Genomic DNA, 15619 nt, shown 5'->3' on the forward strand with positions numbered 1-15619 from the left:
AGGAGACTGTTTAGGCTGTGCTAAACTTGGGAGTTTTTTGCTGTGGCCTGGGGGAATCAGTGTGTGCATTATTCATTGTGATGACTTTGCTGTAATAGACTGGCTTCCTGTGTAAAGTAGGCTTTGTTTCAGCTTCACCTGTTCCTAATAGCTCTTTTTCTAATTTCTTTTTTTAATTTTGTACATTCTTCTTTGTACTATCAGCTCTCTCCTGCTAACTTGCCTCCTTCTGTCAGATGCTCAAAGCTACTGTGGATTTTGGAAGGAATAATTGGAAGACAAACTGTCATCTCTAAGTGAATTCCCCAGGTGGATAGACTCCACTGCAGGCCACAGAGGGGCCTCCTCAGTCCAGCAATCTGGCCAGGCAGACGGCCTCTGGGGGTAGAGGAGGGGGAGGGGTGGCATTTCTCCAGCTGCAGAGGAACTGCCAGAGCTTTTGCAGTGTAGGCAGAGAAGTGTGGAGCCCCTGAGGCGGCTGTGCGCTGGGGCTGGGGATGCCAGGGTTGTTGCCGAGGCAGCTGGGAAGGTGGCGCGGCACTTGGGTCGCTGGAGCCACCGTTGTTCCTAGGAGACCGGGGAGAAGCAAGCCTGCGGGGGAGGGGGAGCAAGTGGGTTGCTGCTTTTAGCAGCTGAACGGGCTGCAGGGAGCTCTGGGTAAGACATTTTCTGCTGCCGCTTCTGCAGTAGAAGCTGCCGCGAGTAAGTCAGAGGAACGGGGATCCGGAGGGAGGAGGCTTCATTTGCAGCCATGCTGAATCACTGTTGCTGATCAGATTTCCCGTTGGTCTGCCGGGAAAACCAGGAACAGAGAGCTGCAATCCCCTGTACAGGCACAATCCCATGGCTGCCACGCCAGCCGGGCCTCGCACAATGGAGGGCGAAAGGTATGTATGTGTGAGTGTGTGTGTGTGTGTGTAAATAAGTGTGTACTTGCAGTGTAGCCACCGGCTTTTCTGTTTGCATTGGCTAAGTAAGGTTGAAGAGCTGGCCCACGAATGAACCCCAAAGGGCGGCAGAGTCAGAGATGTGAACCTCCCCCTCCAAACCCACCCTTTCAGGGCTGGAATCTCCAGAACTCTACCCTCCGCAAAGGTAGATTTGGGTTTGCTGAGTAGCGGAGGGCTGTGAAAGAAGGGACTTCCTGGCTGGTGTTTGGGAATAGTTTCAGCACTGAAATTGCGTTTCTCAGACAGTTTCAAGAAGGTGTTTCCCTTTTCTGGCTTGGTTCGTTGATGGTGATTCTTTGGTGGTGGGGTTTTGGATGTCATAGCAGGATTGCCCTGGCATGAAACACTTGCGTCTTCATGCTGAAGTGCTCAGATCTTCGGCAAGCATGCCGCACCGATGGCTTTCCTGAGCGCGAGCGAGTGAGCGAACGAGCAAGCGTCCATGCGCACGCGCCTCTGTGTACACACATGTTCAGGGAAGATGGGGAGTAACCCAGTCACATGACACTTGCTGTGAATGGAGTGTGGGTTGTGTTGAGAAGTTTATGAGTGATGCTGCACGAGCTGCATTTTAGAGGAACTTGCACTCCTTCCATGCGGGATCAGCCGGGAAACAGGAATCAACAGATGGGATTTCAATTCCTGTGTCTGGTGGGCACTCATTTCCTGGCAGTCACATGCATATGAATTTTTGGAAAATGACCTGAGGATCTGATCCTAATGCTGTGGAGGTGCTCAGCGTAGTATGGGACAGATCATTTCCCTGTTTGGTGACTAACTCTGTGCGGAGTGGCAGCCGCTGCATCCTGTGGGTCTGTGCTGGTAGAGAGCAAGGACATTTTTAACCCAGGAGAGAAGGGGCAGGGAGGGACCGGGCCATGGCACTGCACTGCTGAGAGGCGGGCTGTAGCTGTGACTTGTGGATTTGATACAGATAGTGCCCTGCTGGCGAAGTTACAATAGGCACAAGTAAGTCAACATTCTGCAGACTGCCACCATGTGCATTTCGTTTGTCCAGCTTGTTGTCTTGATTTCTGCATCTCCTGGGACATGATGATGTCATTGCATATCTCTAGATCGCATTAGAACTGTTGTAATTGTTGGGTGCCAGCCTGTTTTGTGTGAGGAGGCCCCAGGCGACTGTGCTTTTTGATATGACTCCCATAAGGAGAGTCTGGGGTTTTCAGGTTAAGTGTGCTGCTGGTGTGGCCTGTCTCTGGGTGTTGCTGGCAGGTGAGCAACAGAACTTCTGAAGGTCTGTTTCCTAGGCTTGGCAGGGAGATGCAGAGTGTCCCGCCACCTTCACCCATCAGTCTGTTAGCTGGTAGAGGGCAGGAGTGATGTGATGGAGGTCTGGAGATTGCAGTTCAAGCCTCTGTACTTGATCTGTGGAACACTGGGGCAGCTAGTGAAGCAGTTTGGGGCCCTATGTTCCCAGTTCTGTGTTCAGAAATATGAGTCCATGCCCCTCAAGGAACCCTGTTCTTTGACACTTTGTTGCCTCTGAGCTGGGATAGCCGATGTCTGTGACTTTAGAACACCTGCCTATATATGGTATTTGGCGTTTCCTGTGCTAGAGGCCAAGTAGACAAGAAATCCAAACTGCAAAGGTTCCCAAGTTTACCATGTACCCAGATCATCACTCCGTGTTCCTGCTGGAAGTCCGACTCTCATGCCAAGCTTAAGCCTTCATCCGCATGGCTCACTCTGAGGCCCACTGAGCTCTGCAGTGATCACCTGTTCTGTTCATTATTCAATCCAGCCTCAGATCCTTAGCTCCCACGGTTGCTTTTTTTTTTAAGGATTTTATTTTTATTTTTATTACAAAGTCAGATATACAGAGAGGAGAGGAGAGACAGAGAGAGTAAAATCTTCCATCCGATGATTCACTTCCCAAGTGAGCGCAATGGCCAGTGCTGTGCCGATCCGAAGCCGGGAACCAGGAGCCTCTTCTGGGTCTCCCATGTGGGTGCAAGGTCCCAAAGCATTGGGCCGTCCTCAGCTGCTTTCCCAGGCCACAAGCAGGGAGCTGGATGGGAAGTGGGGCCGCTGGTATTAGAACCGGCGCCCATATGGGATCTTGGCATGTTCAAGGCGAAGACTTTAGCTGCTAGACCACGCTGCCGGGCCCCCCACGATTGCTTTTGCCTGATGCCTTTCTCTTCCTAATTTCAAAATTACCTATCAAGACTGTTTTAAAATTTTCATTTGTCTTACTAACCTCAACTTTCATAGTCCCTGTTAAATCACCGTTTGAATTTTAATGCCTGTAGTTGGTAAATCTTAGTTGGATACTGCAGTTGGACCCATCAGATCTTTTTGTACCTGTATCTTTTATACCTGGGGACAGGTGCTCAAGGGCAAGAATGGTGCCTTGTATTTTTGAATACTACTCATTGACTACTATGTGGCTGTAAAAACAGATGGTGCAGTTATTTGCTCATTACCAGATAATTTCTTTGAGAAGCTCTGATAGCTAAAAAGATAGTTGTGAGAAAAGAGACTGAACATTTAGCTCACAGGTTCATCCTTGGATATTAGCTTTAGTTTCTCAGAATGGATCATTCATTCCATGGAATGCTTTGGAGTAGGGGGAGAACAGAAGAAAATAGCCTTGCTTTACAAATTTCCTAGAAACAGAGGGTTAAAGACGTCGACTGGCTGAGCTAGGATCACATGCCTAACCTTCAGTGACTGCAGAGATCCTGAATTTGATGCTTGTTCCATACTTAACTTGCTGAAGCTTAATTGGGGCTATTTTTAAGCATTAAAAATTTCAGCCAAGACATTTCTAATGACCAGTTTTATTTCTTTGCCATGAAGGTGTGAAAATGGCTTCTTTCTTGAAAGGATATTAATGAAAAACATGGACCTAAGAATATTAAGAGATCTAGTATGAATTTACAAATTACATGACCTGGAGGGCGTCATTTTTTTCTTGTGTGAAAGGAGTAATAACACTATTCATGTTTCATAGAATTGCTGTGAAGATTAAGTGAGACATTATATATAAAGACCTAGGAAAGTTTTCTGGCACTGAGTGCCCAGGAGCCACTGTTGACCCTGGTGAGCATCTACTGCTGTGTCGTATGTACTCTGTTTCTCTCTGCTTGGATGGTAACCATGGCATATTGTAGGGCATTCCTGTGTTTGCCATCCAAAACAGATAATGTAGGACCATTCCAATAAAGGAAAATAGACAGCTTGTCAGAGCATCATCTTGCTTTTTACCTAAATTATAGTCTTATATTTCGGATACCTCAGAAAGCTTGGCATGTCTTCTCTTAGGTTTCAATAAAATCTGCCTGAATCTTTCTTTAGATATGCATATCTAAATAAATATACATATATTTATTTTATATACATATATATGTATCTCCTGTGCATCTGGATGCCTTAGCGTTGGAGCCATGAGCTAGATACACCTTTGTTGAAGCAAAAATCTTAGTAAGAGCCTATGAATTTGTACTCGCTCTTGTTGAATCCCCATGCTTTGACCTCATTGGACTTCTGAAGCTGTGTTCCCCAGGTTCCTCTGTGTGGGAATCACTGTGGTTTCCTCAGTGAGAGTAAGCTCATTTTGTCTTAAAAGGGTATCTGGTTCTTTTTCTAAGATATTTTTATTGGAAAGGCAGATTTCCAGAGAGAAGAAATATACAGAAAGACAGAGAAATATCTTCCATCTGCTGGTTCATTCCCCAAGTGGCCACAACAGCCAGAGCTGAACCGGTGTGAAGCCAGGAACCAGGAGCTTCTTCTGGGTCTCCCATGTGGATGCAAGGTCCCAAAGCTTTGGACCATCCTCTACTGCTTTCCCAGTGTACAAACAGGGAGCTGGGTGTGTGTGTGTGTGTGTGTGTGTGTGTGTGTGGTGTGTATGAGAGAGAGAGAGAGAGAGAGAGAGAGAGAGAGAGAGAGAGAGAGAGATAGCAGATAGACATTGAAAATGGCAGTTGCCATTGCTGTTGGGATTTTATTTCATTTTTTTTATTTCGTTTCTGGAAAGTAGTCTGGTGAATGGATTATAATATATTTCCAACTTACATGGTTAGTCAAATTCACAGAGATAGAAAGTATAATCATTGCTAAGGGCTGGAGGAAGGGAGCTATGGGGAGATACTGTTGACTGGGGATGGAGTTTTACTTTGAAAGAAGTAGAGTTTCTGGACATATATCCTGGTAATGATTGTATAACAATGTGAATATATCTAACACCACTGAAATATGTATTTAAAAATGATATGCTTTGTGTTACATATATTTTGTATTATTTTATACCAGAATCTCAAGGTCTAGGCTCTGGCAGATATGCAAAAATCAATTCACAGAGATTGACAACTTTCTGAAGTACCATGTAAATAAAGAAATTGTCTATATTTTGAGAAACTATGGTTATATTCTTCATTAGAACCTCAGGAATGCCCCTGTTTGAGATGAGCTCTGTGCTGTGAATCTGTGTGAGTGGCCTTTAGAGGGTGACTGTGGTTCTTACCAACTAGAGGCAGCTTCTGTTTCTGAACTGTGAGCCACTTCTGAGCCAAAAGGAATTCATCTGGTTTTTCTTAATCTGGGGACAACAGATAGATGATACTGTTTTAGGAAGAAACGACTTATAAAGCCAACCTTTCCCATGTGCTGACTGACTTTGTAATGCTAGTACCAGGTAAAATGCTGGCAAGACCAAGGGCAGAGCAATTGTTGAGCTTTTTTTTTTTTTTCTAATCCCATTGGCAAGTTACTCTTCTTACCCACAGTTTCCTAATCCCTGAAGTCAGGAGTCAAATCTTCTGGGGATCACTGCTGTGATATGCATGCATGTCAACCATGATAATTAAAACAACTTTCCATTTTGCAAATACTTTCTGGTAAAGCAAGGATTTCAACTGCAAAAGCAAAGTCTGAAAGAAACTTCTTGCTTTTTTCTTGTCCAGATTTGGGATTTAAAGATTTTTTTTTTTTGTATTTGTTGAGTTTTTCGTTGTTGAAACAGGTCCAGGCAAAAAAATAAGTTTTCTAAAACAAGTACTTTACTTGATGAAATTTGCCATTGATTGACCTTTTAAAAAAATTTATTGATGAACCCTAAAACTAGGATAAGCTGAACAAAGCATTACCAAATAATGTCAAAACAAAACTCTTGAATATACTTTATTCTTAGATTTTTTCCAAATTTTTGTAACCTTTTGTAATTTATGAATATTTCAGACTCTGAGTACACATTTCTTGATTTTTTTTCATTTTAGTGTGTGAAAGTTTATTGTGACTTCTATTACAGATACTCACATGGAAGTGTTCAACTCTCCTATTCAAATCATATACAAGCTTGGCTTCTAAATGGCACAATTGAGTGTGTTTGCTTTTAGTCTTTCTTCTTGTCTAATTCAGTCTGTTTAAACTCGTTTTTTTTTTTTTTTTTTTAACATACTTTGCAATTTTACAGAACCAGCTTCAGAGTTCTTTCCCCCTTGTTTTTTTTTTTTTTTTTTAAGATTTATTTATTTTTATTGGAAAGGCAGATGTACAGAGAGGAGGAGAGACTGAGAGGATGATTCAATCCCCAAGCGAGCGCAATGGCCGGTGCTGTGCCGATCTGAAGCCGGGTACCAGGAGCTTTTTTCTGGGTCTCCCACGCAGGTGCGGGGTCCCAAAGCATTGGGCCGTCCTCACTGCTTTCCCAGGCCACAAGCAGGGAGCTGGATGGGAAGTGGAGCTGCCGGGATTAGAACCGGCGCCCATATGGGATCCCGGCACGTTCAAGGTGAGGACTTTAACTGCCACGCTACCATGCCATGCCCCCCCCCCCTTGGTTTTAAGGAAAGCAGTCTATGGATTTTTAGGAATGCAATTATTCATTTAGTGTTGAAGGAACATATTATAGGGATGGCAGCAGCTGCTGGTCAGCTTTAATGAATCATGCCTGGCCTGTGGAAAGCCCTGCATATGGAAATTCCAAATTCAGTAAAATTAATAATATTGACCCCAGTGTACACTGCTATCTCCCTCACCCAACACAAGAAAGTAGTCCTACCTTGAAGGCCATGGAAGACAATATTTGCTTGTCTGGCCATGTTTGACCACACAGAGAGTGAGACTTAAGGGGGTTAGGTTCTCCCATGCTTAATATGCTGTGGACATTGTTGAGTCAGTGAATAGCATTATGAAGAGTACAGACAAGTCCTGCAGTGCGATAGACTTGGGTGTGAGCACCATTTTACCACTTACTAGTATTTTTACTTCAGTGCCTCCGCGAATAGTAGTGCTTACCTCATAGGGTTGTTCTGAAAGTACAAAGAGATAAAGGAGTTAGCCTATAGTCAACTTCAAGTAGCTGTTAGCCCCTGGTTATGCAGGAGCTGGTGGCACACTGCTGCCCGTCATCGTTGTGTTCGTGTGGCTGTTGCAGGGACTGACGTGGCACTGCTGAAAGTTTATGGAGAGTGTGTGGTTCTAGGGGAGACTATAAATGGTGTTTCTTGTTGGCAGGGTTGCACTGTCCAGTCCTGAATCCTGCTGACTGGACTTCTTCTGTAGGTCTTTCACTAATCTAGGAGTAGGCATCTAAATGTAGTCATTTTGGTTTTCAGCTTTAGAATTGGGATGGTTATTGTTTCTATAGTTTACCCAGAGCTTCATGGGTACAGAATTCTACCTTATTGGTGTCCTATTGCCACGCAGCCTTAGAGAAGCAGAGTCCTGCTGATGACCTCATGAGAACTTGAAGTACAACAACCAGCATGTCAGTTTATTAATTTGCGGTGAAAAATTTACTGGCAAGATATTCCTGAGTCCCTGCTACTACTTTCTTTTTCTCTGAAGGAGAACCATGTGGGAGGCCAAATTGGTCAAAAGCTTTCATAGTAAACTAGGAACAAGTTAAAGCTTCAGATTCGAAAACAGGGATCTGATCTGAGACTAAACCAAATGATGATATGTGGTGATTAAATCACTTTCCTTCCTGGGTAGAATGGGATGTGCCCCAGCAAGGACTTTGTCTGGTTCCTGATTTTGGTTATTTGTATCAAAGGAACGTTTTCTTTGTTGAGAGATTTCAATGTATTCAGCACAGTCTTATCTGGCCCAGAGTTTTTTTGACTTCTTTGGGTGACTTTGCTTTTCTGTTGAACACAGTGCTTGGACTTTATGTGGCCCGGCCCACTATCAACTCATTCCTCCTGAATCTTATTTGCATTTCCTGAGCTCTTTTGGAGGAGATGTAATTCATAACATGCAGCAGCATTTCTCAGCTGCCCCTTCTCTTCTGCATTTTCTCAAACACAGATGGCACGGACCTCCTCATTTTTTGAATCCCCCCGACACTTCTATGTGTGTTTGCTTTGCTTGGAGGCTTTTCTGTCTCCTGCCATCCTGGCGTGTTTCCTGGTGGCCTTTCCTTCCGTTCATCGCCTGGATTTCCCTCAGCAGGGCACAGATCGCAAGAACTGACACAGTAAGCAGTGGTCCTTTTGCTTTCTTCTCACTTCTCTAGTTGATCCTGGCTTTCTCCCCATCCTGACTGTATCTCAGGGGGGACTAGATGGTGCTAATTCACCCCAACCCTCAGTGGGAGCATTGAGGAGGGAAAGTTGAGGGGGACAAAGCCAGACTTATCCTAAGGGGAGTCAGTAAAAATGTACTAGTCAGTAGTTACAGCTCATTTACTTACCTAGCCACTGATTCACTCAGTAATGGTTTATTGAGCACCTATCATACAGTAGAGGTTAGTAATACAAAAGGAACGTAGCTACCATTCTGGTTCTTAGTAATTCATCATCTGAGTGTGGTGGTAGTACAGGTGTGCCAGAGCTAGTTTTTACCCACTTGTAAAAGTGTTAAATTTAGCATAACTTATTTAAAATAAAATTATACAACATAAATGGTGCTAAAAATAAATGTAATGCATACTCAAAATAAATGTAATGCATACTACTTAATAACTTTACTATTGTCTTGGCCTTTGAAGTCCTATCTGTTGTTTCTTATAATAGAAATACTGTACATTGATATAATAGTGCACTACTGCACATCTCTTCCCAAATCCCTTGTTAAGTGGCATTGCATTGGTAGCTCGAAATCTGCCAATGTGGGAATGTTTACACCATGAAAATTGGCAAATGACAAATGTTACAAGTCAGGGATTCTGTCTCCCTAACCAACTGTTAAATATTTATCAACAAACACTGTGTGGAAAACTGGTAAGTAAGAGATAAACACAGTCTTACCAGAGAGAGAAGAGCAGAGAATTTTGGGAATGCAGATGGGGGGAAGCTAATCTGCTTGATGGATAGTAGAGGATGACAGGGAGGGCTTCATGGAAGAGGTTTTAAGCTGGTAGGAGCTATCTAAATACAGGACTTGGCTAGATGTAGGAACTAGATAGCTGAAAACATTTCATCAGATATAAGAGCCTGTTGTACTTAAGCAGTTGTAGATATCTTACTGCTGTAGAGTCTTCAGAACAGTAATGGTATCATTAAAGGGTAGGTGAGTAAATCTCAAAGTTTACTCTGAAAGCAAAAAGAATTTGTCATGTAGGACATGCCTTTATCACTGCAGAGTCTGGGAGAAGACTATTGTAACAATCCTAGCAAAAGATTTTGTTAACTTGAAAAGTGATCATAAAGGTAGTGACCATGAGAAGGGTAGGAGGTGGAGTGATATTAAAAGGTGTAGGATCGATAGACTTTATGGCTGAATGTGAGAAATGTGAAGGAGGAAGGATGATATCAAGGTTGACATCCTGGCTCCTGGTTTGAATGGATGATTGGGTGGCTGCTTATGCCTCTGAGAGAAAATATGGGAAGATCAGGCTTGAGCAAGGGTAGAGTACACCAGTTTTGAATGGGTATGAGTTGACTGTTGAAAATTTAAGTAGTGGGGTTAAACAGACATGTGGTTCTAGAATTTAGAGGATAGCAGGAAAAGAGAATTTTGAAGGTCTGGATTATCAGGAGGGCCTGATAAGTGTGCTAATTAATTCTTAATTATTATTAATATTATATAATGCACAGTATAATAAATATATCATTATATTAATATGGTTATTATGTCTATTATATAATATATAAGTATATTATAATACATATAATATTAATTAATGTTGATAAAATAAATAATTAATGATGCAGTTCTATAGGCTCCAGGATTTACCTTCCCCCCCTCCCCAAATCTCTGCTCCCCTGATTTTCCACATGTCATTACAATGGTATAGTCCTTCCCAATCAGTCTTAAACTCATCCTGAGGAAATGGTAGGGTCTAGCAACTCTGTGCCTGCGCCTGAGATCCTAGGCTGAGGCAAAGGCATGTGTATGTGCTTTTATGTTCATATATGTTCATAGTGCTGAAGGGTGTAGACTATGGTAGAAATGGCCTCAATTTAGAGTCCATCATTGATTTACTACTTAAAAACTATGTGGCATTGTGCATGGTCCTTAACAGACGCTTTCTTAAATAGTCTGATTTCTGTGAAGTTAATGCGTTGCCAAGAAGTTAGTACTGTTCGGAAACCAGGGACCAGTATTCACTCCAAACTTGCCATGCTTTCACAGGGGAAAGAAAGAGACGTTGGGGTTCCTTCTCATGTCAAGCATTGCTTCTGTTTCAAGGATGGAAAGGGCTCTGGATGGACTGGGAGACTGCGTGTTCTCAATTTAGTCGGCCCTATAGTCATCAGCAAGTCGATTTCTCTTCAAAAGGAGACTCTAGTGTGAATTATATTTGTTGAACTCTAATCCCCTGATAACAGGCAATTTGAGGTTGAGACCTATTGGTAAACAACGTTGTATTAACAGAGGTACACATTCTAGAAGTCTGGAAAGTGCAAAGAGCAGTACAATAGAACAAGTTCATTAGCTATGGAGACTTGTCAGTGCTTGCACAGTGACTTTATTTGGTCTGCATCTATTGTGTATCTGTGAAGCAGAGCTAATCATAATTGCCCACTAGGCTTTTTTCAGCGCTAATCTCATTAGTTCCTTATCGAACGTCAGTGGTTTCCTGATGATCCATACCAAAGTGTGTTTCTCTTCCTAGCTGGTAAGTCTTTCCAGACTTTGAAGAGACCAGTTACAATGAATAAAACTCTATTTTATAGTTTCTAAATTTGTTTCAGAGTTCAAGTGTGGTTAGTACTGTAAAATTAGTAGGTCATTCACCTTAATAAAGTATTAAAGGGAAAAGGCCCTCCACAATCATCTCATTAATACATAAAAGTATTTGATAAGATTCAGTGTAACTTTATGATTAAAGAGTTCTTAATCAAAACAGGACTTTAAAAAAAAATCTGGCAGGAAACATGAAAAAATTCTGTCACAAACACACACAATGGGGAAATTTTGGAAACAATTTTAAAATTAGGAGTACAGGCATTGTGGGACAGATTAAGCTGTTGCTTTTGAGTATGGTATTACGTATGTGTGTGCTGGTCCCAGTCCTGGCTGCTCCACTTCCAGTGCAGCTTTCTGCTAACGCACCTAGGAAAGCAGCTGCAGATGACCCACGTAGTAGACAAGGATTGAGTTCTGGCTTCAGACTGGTCCAGACTTGGCTATCACAGCCACTGGGGAGAAATAAGCCAGTGGACAGAAGACTTCTCTTTCCTACACAGTCTCTCATTCTCCATTGCTCTACTTTTCAAATAAATAAATAAATAACTTTTTCCCCTTAGTGTTATAATTATTATTTTTTCAGTAGCCATTACTTTATTTATTCATCTTTTTTTAAAGATTTATTTATTTATTTTTTATTACAAAGTCAGATATACAGAGAGGAAGATCTTCCATCCGATGATTCACTCCCCAAGTGACTGCAAAGGCCGGTTCTGTGCCGATCCGAAGCCAGGAACCAGGAACCTCTTTTGGGTCTCCCACGCGCGTGCAGGGTCCCAAAGCCGTGGGCCGTCCTCAACTGCTTTCCCAGGCCACAAGCAGGGAGCTGGATGGGAAGTGGAGCTGCCGGGATTAGAACCGGCGCCCATATGGGATCCCGGGGCGTTCAAGGCGAGGACTTTAGCCACTAGGCCATGCCGCCAGGCCCTATTTATTCATCTTTTTTTTTTTTTGAAGATTTATTTATTTTATTACAAAGTCAGATATACAGAGAGGAGGAGAGACAGGAAGATCTTCCATCCGATGATTCATTCCCCAAGTGAGCCACAACGGCCGGTGCTCGCCGATCCGATGCCGGGAACCTGGAACCTCTTCCGGATCTCCCACGCAGGTGCAGGGTCCCAAAGCCTTGGGCCGTCCTCTACTGCTTTCCCAGGCCACAAGCAGGGAGCTGGATGGGAAGTGGAGCTGCCGGGATTAGAACCGGCTCCCAAATGGGATCCCGGGGCTTTCAAGGCAAGAACTTTAGCCACTAGGCCACACCGCCGGGCCCTATTTATTCATCTTTTTAATCTTATTTTCCATTATACAGTTTTGTAGATATAGGGCTTCCTTTTTTCTCGCCCTTTCCTCCCTCCCACTTTGCCCCTCTGCATTGTCTCCTGTATTTTACAATAACATAGTTTTTCAGCTGTAGTCACGACTCTTTCTGCTCTTCACGTGTGTCATGACATTGTAGGCATAGGCAATGGTAGAGAGACCAGTTTCTTGTTGTCAAGATATATTTAACAGTTTGATTGGAGGCCTTCTTTTATTTGGGGGTAGTGTTTACTGCAGTTCTTTTTGGTTACCAGTACTGCAGTCTCCATTACATCATTCGTTTATGGGACTATAAATGTGTATCTGTTTACCTATGTATCTTTTTGTTTAGTATTTTGTATGAAGGTTATCATATAGAGAGAACATATGACATTTATCCTTTGGTATTAGCTTATCTCACTGAGCATGAAGGTCTCTAGTTGGTACCGCTTTGCTGCAAATGTAGAATTTCACTCTTTTTAATGGCTGAGTAGTATTCCATGGAGTGTATGTGCCATGGTTTCTTTATCCAGTCCTCTTTCAGTGAGTGTCCAAGTTGCTTCCATATCTTTGCTATTGTGGACTGTGCTGCTAGGAATATACGTATGCATATTGCTTTCTCATAGTAGGTGTCACTTATTTTGGGTATATTCCCAGAAGTGGGACTACTGGGTCATATGATAGAGGAACTTTCAGTTTTCTGAGCACTCTCCATACTGACTTCCAGTGGAGTATGATACCTTTTCCCCCACATCCTCTCCACCAGATATCATTAGATGATTTCTGTAAATAGACTATTCTCACTGGAGTTAAGTGGAACCTCAGTGTGGTTTTTATTTGTATTTCCCTTATTGCTAGACAGCCTGAGCATTTTTTCATGTGTCTATTAGCTATTTGAAATTTTCTTTTGAAAAAATGCTCATTTCTGTTGCCCGTTTCTTAACTGATTTGCTTATTTTGTTGTTGTGTTTCTGGAGCTGTAAATCATGGATATTAGTCCCCAGCCGAAATAAATAAATCTTTAAAAAGTAATTAGGGATATGATAGGAATGTTCACTTACAACTTGGATTCAAGTTCTGGCTCTACTCCTGGTTCTAGCTTCTTGTAAACGTGCACCCTAGGAGGCAGCAGGTGAAAGCACAAGTAATTGAGTCCTTGTCACCAATTAGGGAGACCTGGGTTGAGTTCTGAATGCCTAGCTTTAGTCTTGGCCTTTGTGGGCTTTTGGAGATGGACCAACAGTTTGGGGCTTTTTTCTGCTTGTTCTGCCTCTGTCTCTCAAATGAAGAAAAGAAAAAAAAAGAAGAATGAATGAATAAACAAATAAATATATTAGGTCTAAGAGCTGGAAAGGAGGGATAAAAACCTCTGGTATTATATAGATGTAATGTGATTGTCTAAATGGAATACCTAACTGAATTATGGTCAAATAATGATAATAGGAACATTTGACAGGGTAGCTGGATACAAATCAATTTGCAGAAACCAATTGCTTTTTATAAACCATAACAGTCAAATGCTTCAGAAAAGATAAAAAGCTATGAAGTACTTAGAAATGAATGCAATCATGATGTGTAAGATCTTCTCTCATGCAGAAAAAAAAATCAAAATTTTAGATGACATTGAAGAAGGCCTAAAGAAATGGAAAAGTAACCAGTGTGCATGGACAGGATGGTATACTGTTAGAAAGATATTGTTTATACCCAAATTGATAATAAATTCAGTTTCCATCAAAATATCATTAGCTTTCTAAATGGAACTTGACCATCTGATACTAAAATTAGTATGGAAGAGTAAAGGAAACTAGGATAACCAGTCACTCCTTGGAAATAATAATAATAATAATACTAGAAGCTGGTTCTGACTGATACCAGTCCCAATTATGAAGCTGTAGAAGTGATGTGCTTCTGGTACAGACTGACTGGCTAGCAAAAAAGGTTAGGGAGTGTGTCTGGAACTGTAATACATAGTGTAAAGTGGCATGGCAAAGGAGTGGGAAGAATAGAAAGTGTCAATAAATAGAACTGATGGGGAAAAAATAGATCCCTGTTTCCTATTATGACATAAAAATTAATAGCAAGCAAAAATAAGGGCTTAAATATCAAAAGAACAATGTTGAAGTTAGGATCGAGGGGAACAGACTGACAGCAAATCCACTGGTGGGTGTATAAATACATGGAGTTGCAACAGTTGGGTGAACTGATTTATGAATCTGTGATCCTCTCACCTTCCCTCTTCCTTCCTGTTGACAGCATCAAGCCAGGCTCCCAGCCCCCGGTGCAGGCTGGCGAGGAAAAGACCCAGAGGACGACCACTGTCAACCCTGCCCACATGGGGAAGGCATTCAAGGTCATGAATGAACTGCGGAGGTACTTGTGCTCTCTTGCTTTGCCTTTTCAAAAGGAAACTGCGGGGTGAACTTCATCAGGGATCCAGAACAGAAGTGAGAACAGCGCCACTTAGCAAATTGTGACTCGTCCCTCACCCACTCTCCCTCACTTGGCTGCCCCTCTCAAACTGTGACTGAGACTGAATGGCTTTGCCAGAAATCTCGTTCCTTTGTATTATTTAACACCTACCATTTTAGTGGTTGATCACAGAGGAAAAAAACAAAAGTCCGTCCGGTTATATCAGGTCTGTTTGTAATCTTGAATTCCAACTGAACCACCTTCTTGAAAACCAGTAATAGAATAATACACGCATTTGCAGACTAAAAATTAATGTGGATGTCACCTATTTTCTTTTGGTTTCTCTTCCTCTTCCCTTGGTCTGAATTCGACACAGTGAGACAGCCATATGTATGGGAGAATAGCTAGCTCCCTGAATGCATCTTTACCCATAAGGAGAGAAATAAAATGCAAATGTGCTGATCCTCTCTGAGCTAAATGATTAGGGATATGCAGACAAGCTAGTTTCAGGGCACGTCTGGGGCCCTGAACATGCTTTCCTGACACAGCCTGTGCACATTATCTCTTCTTTGCTTGAGGACTCAGAACTTGGCTTGGCCCAGGTCATTATTTGCTGAATGCTTTATTCCGTTCTGAGGTGAGATTCTTTACCTCCTCTTCTCTGCCATTCATGAGCTCCCAAGGACAGGAGCAAATTTGGAGTAATTTTGATCTGTCTAGCACCTGTCACTTCATAGGAACTATTCATTCACCTAAGATTCCCAGAGATACTGGCTGGACCCTGGGGTTGATGACTGTGGGTGCAAAGTAAAAGAATGTAAATAGGGCAATGAAAACAGCCTTTCTATTGTGAGAGC

General features: G+C 42.4%; 1 protein-coding gene across 2 annotated transcripts in view; it reads left to right on the forward strand.

The window, feature by feature from the left end:
* Positions 1-537: 537 nt before the first annotated feature.
* KLHL3 (kelch like family member 3) overlaps positions 538-15619 on the forward strand; it is a 101637-nt gene continuing 86555 nt past the window's right edge. The window contains exons 1-2 of one of the 2 annotated variants that reach the window (XM_004586434.3): positions 538-887; positions 14607-14723. In XM_004586434.3, the coding sequence (XP_004586491.1) occupies positions 844-887; positions 14607-14723 (161 nt within the window). In that variant the 5' untranslated portion in view covers positions 538-843. Of the gene's footprint in view, positions 888-14606; positions 14724-15619 lie in introns of those variants that run through there. The other variant, XR_009247154.1, reaches the window with a different exon arrangement.

This window comes from Ochotona princeps, chromosome 19, assembly GCF_030435755.1.
Source record: "Ochotona princeps isolate mOchPri1 chromosome 19, mOchPri1.hap1, whole genome shotgun sequence".
In the NCBI taxonomy this organism is placed as follows: domain Eukaryota; kingdom Metazoa; phylum Chordata; class Mammalia; order Lagomorpha; family Ochotonidae; genus Ochotona; species Ochotona princeps.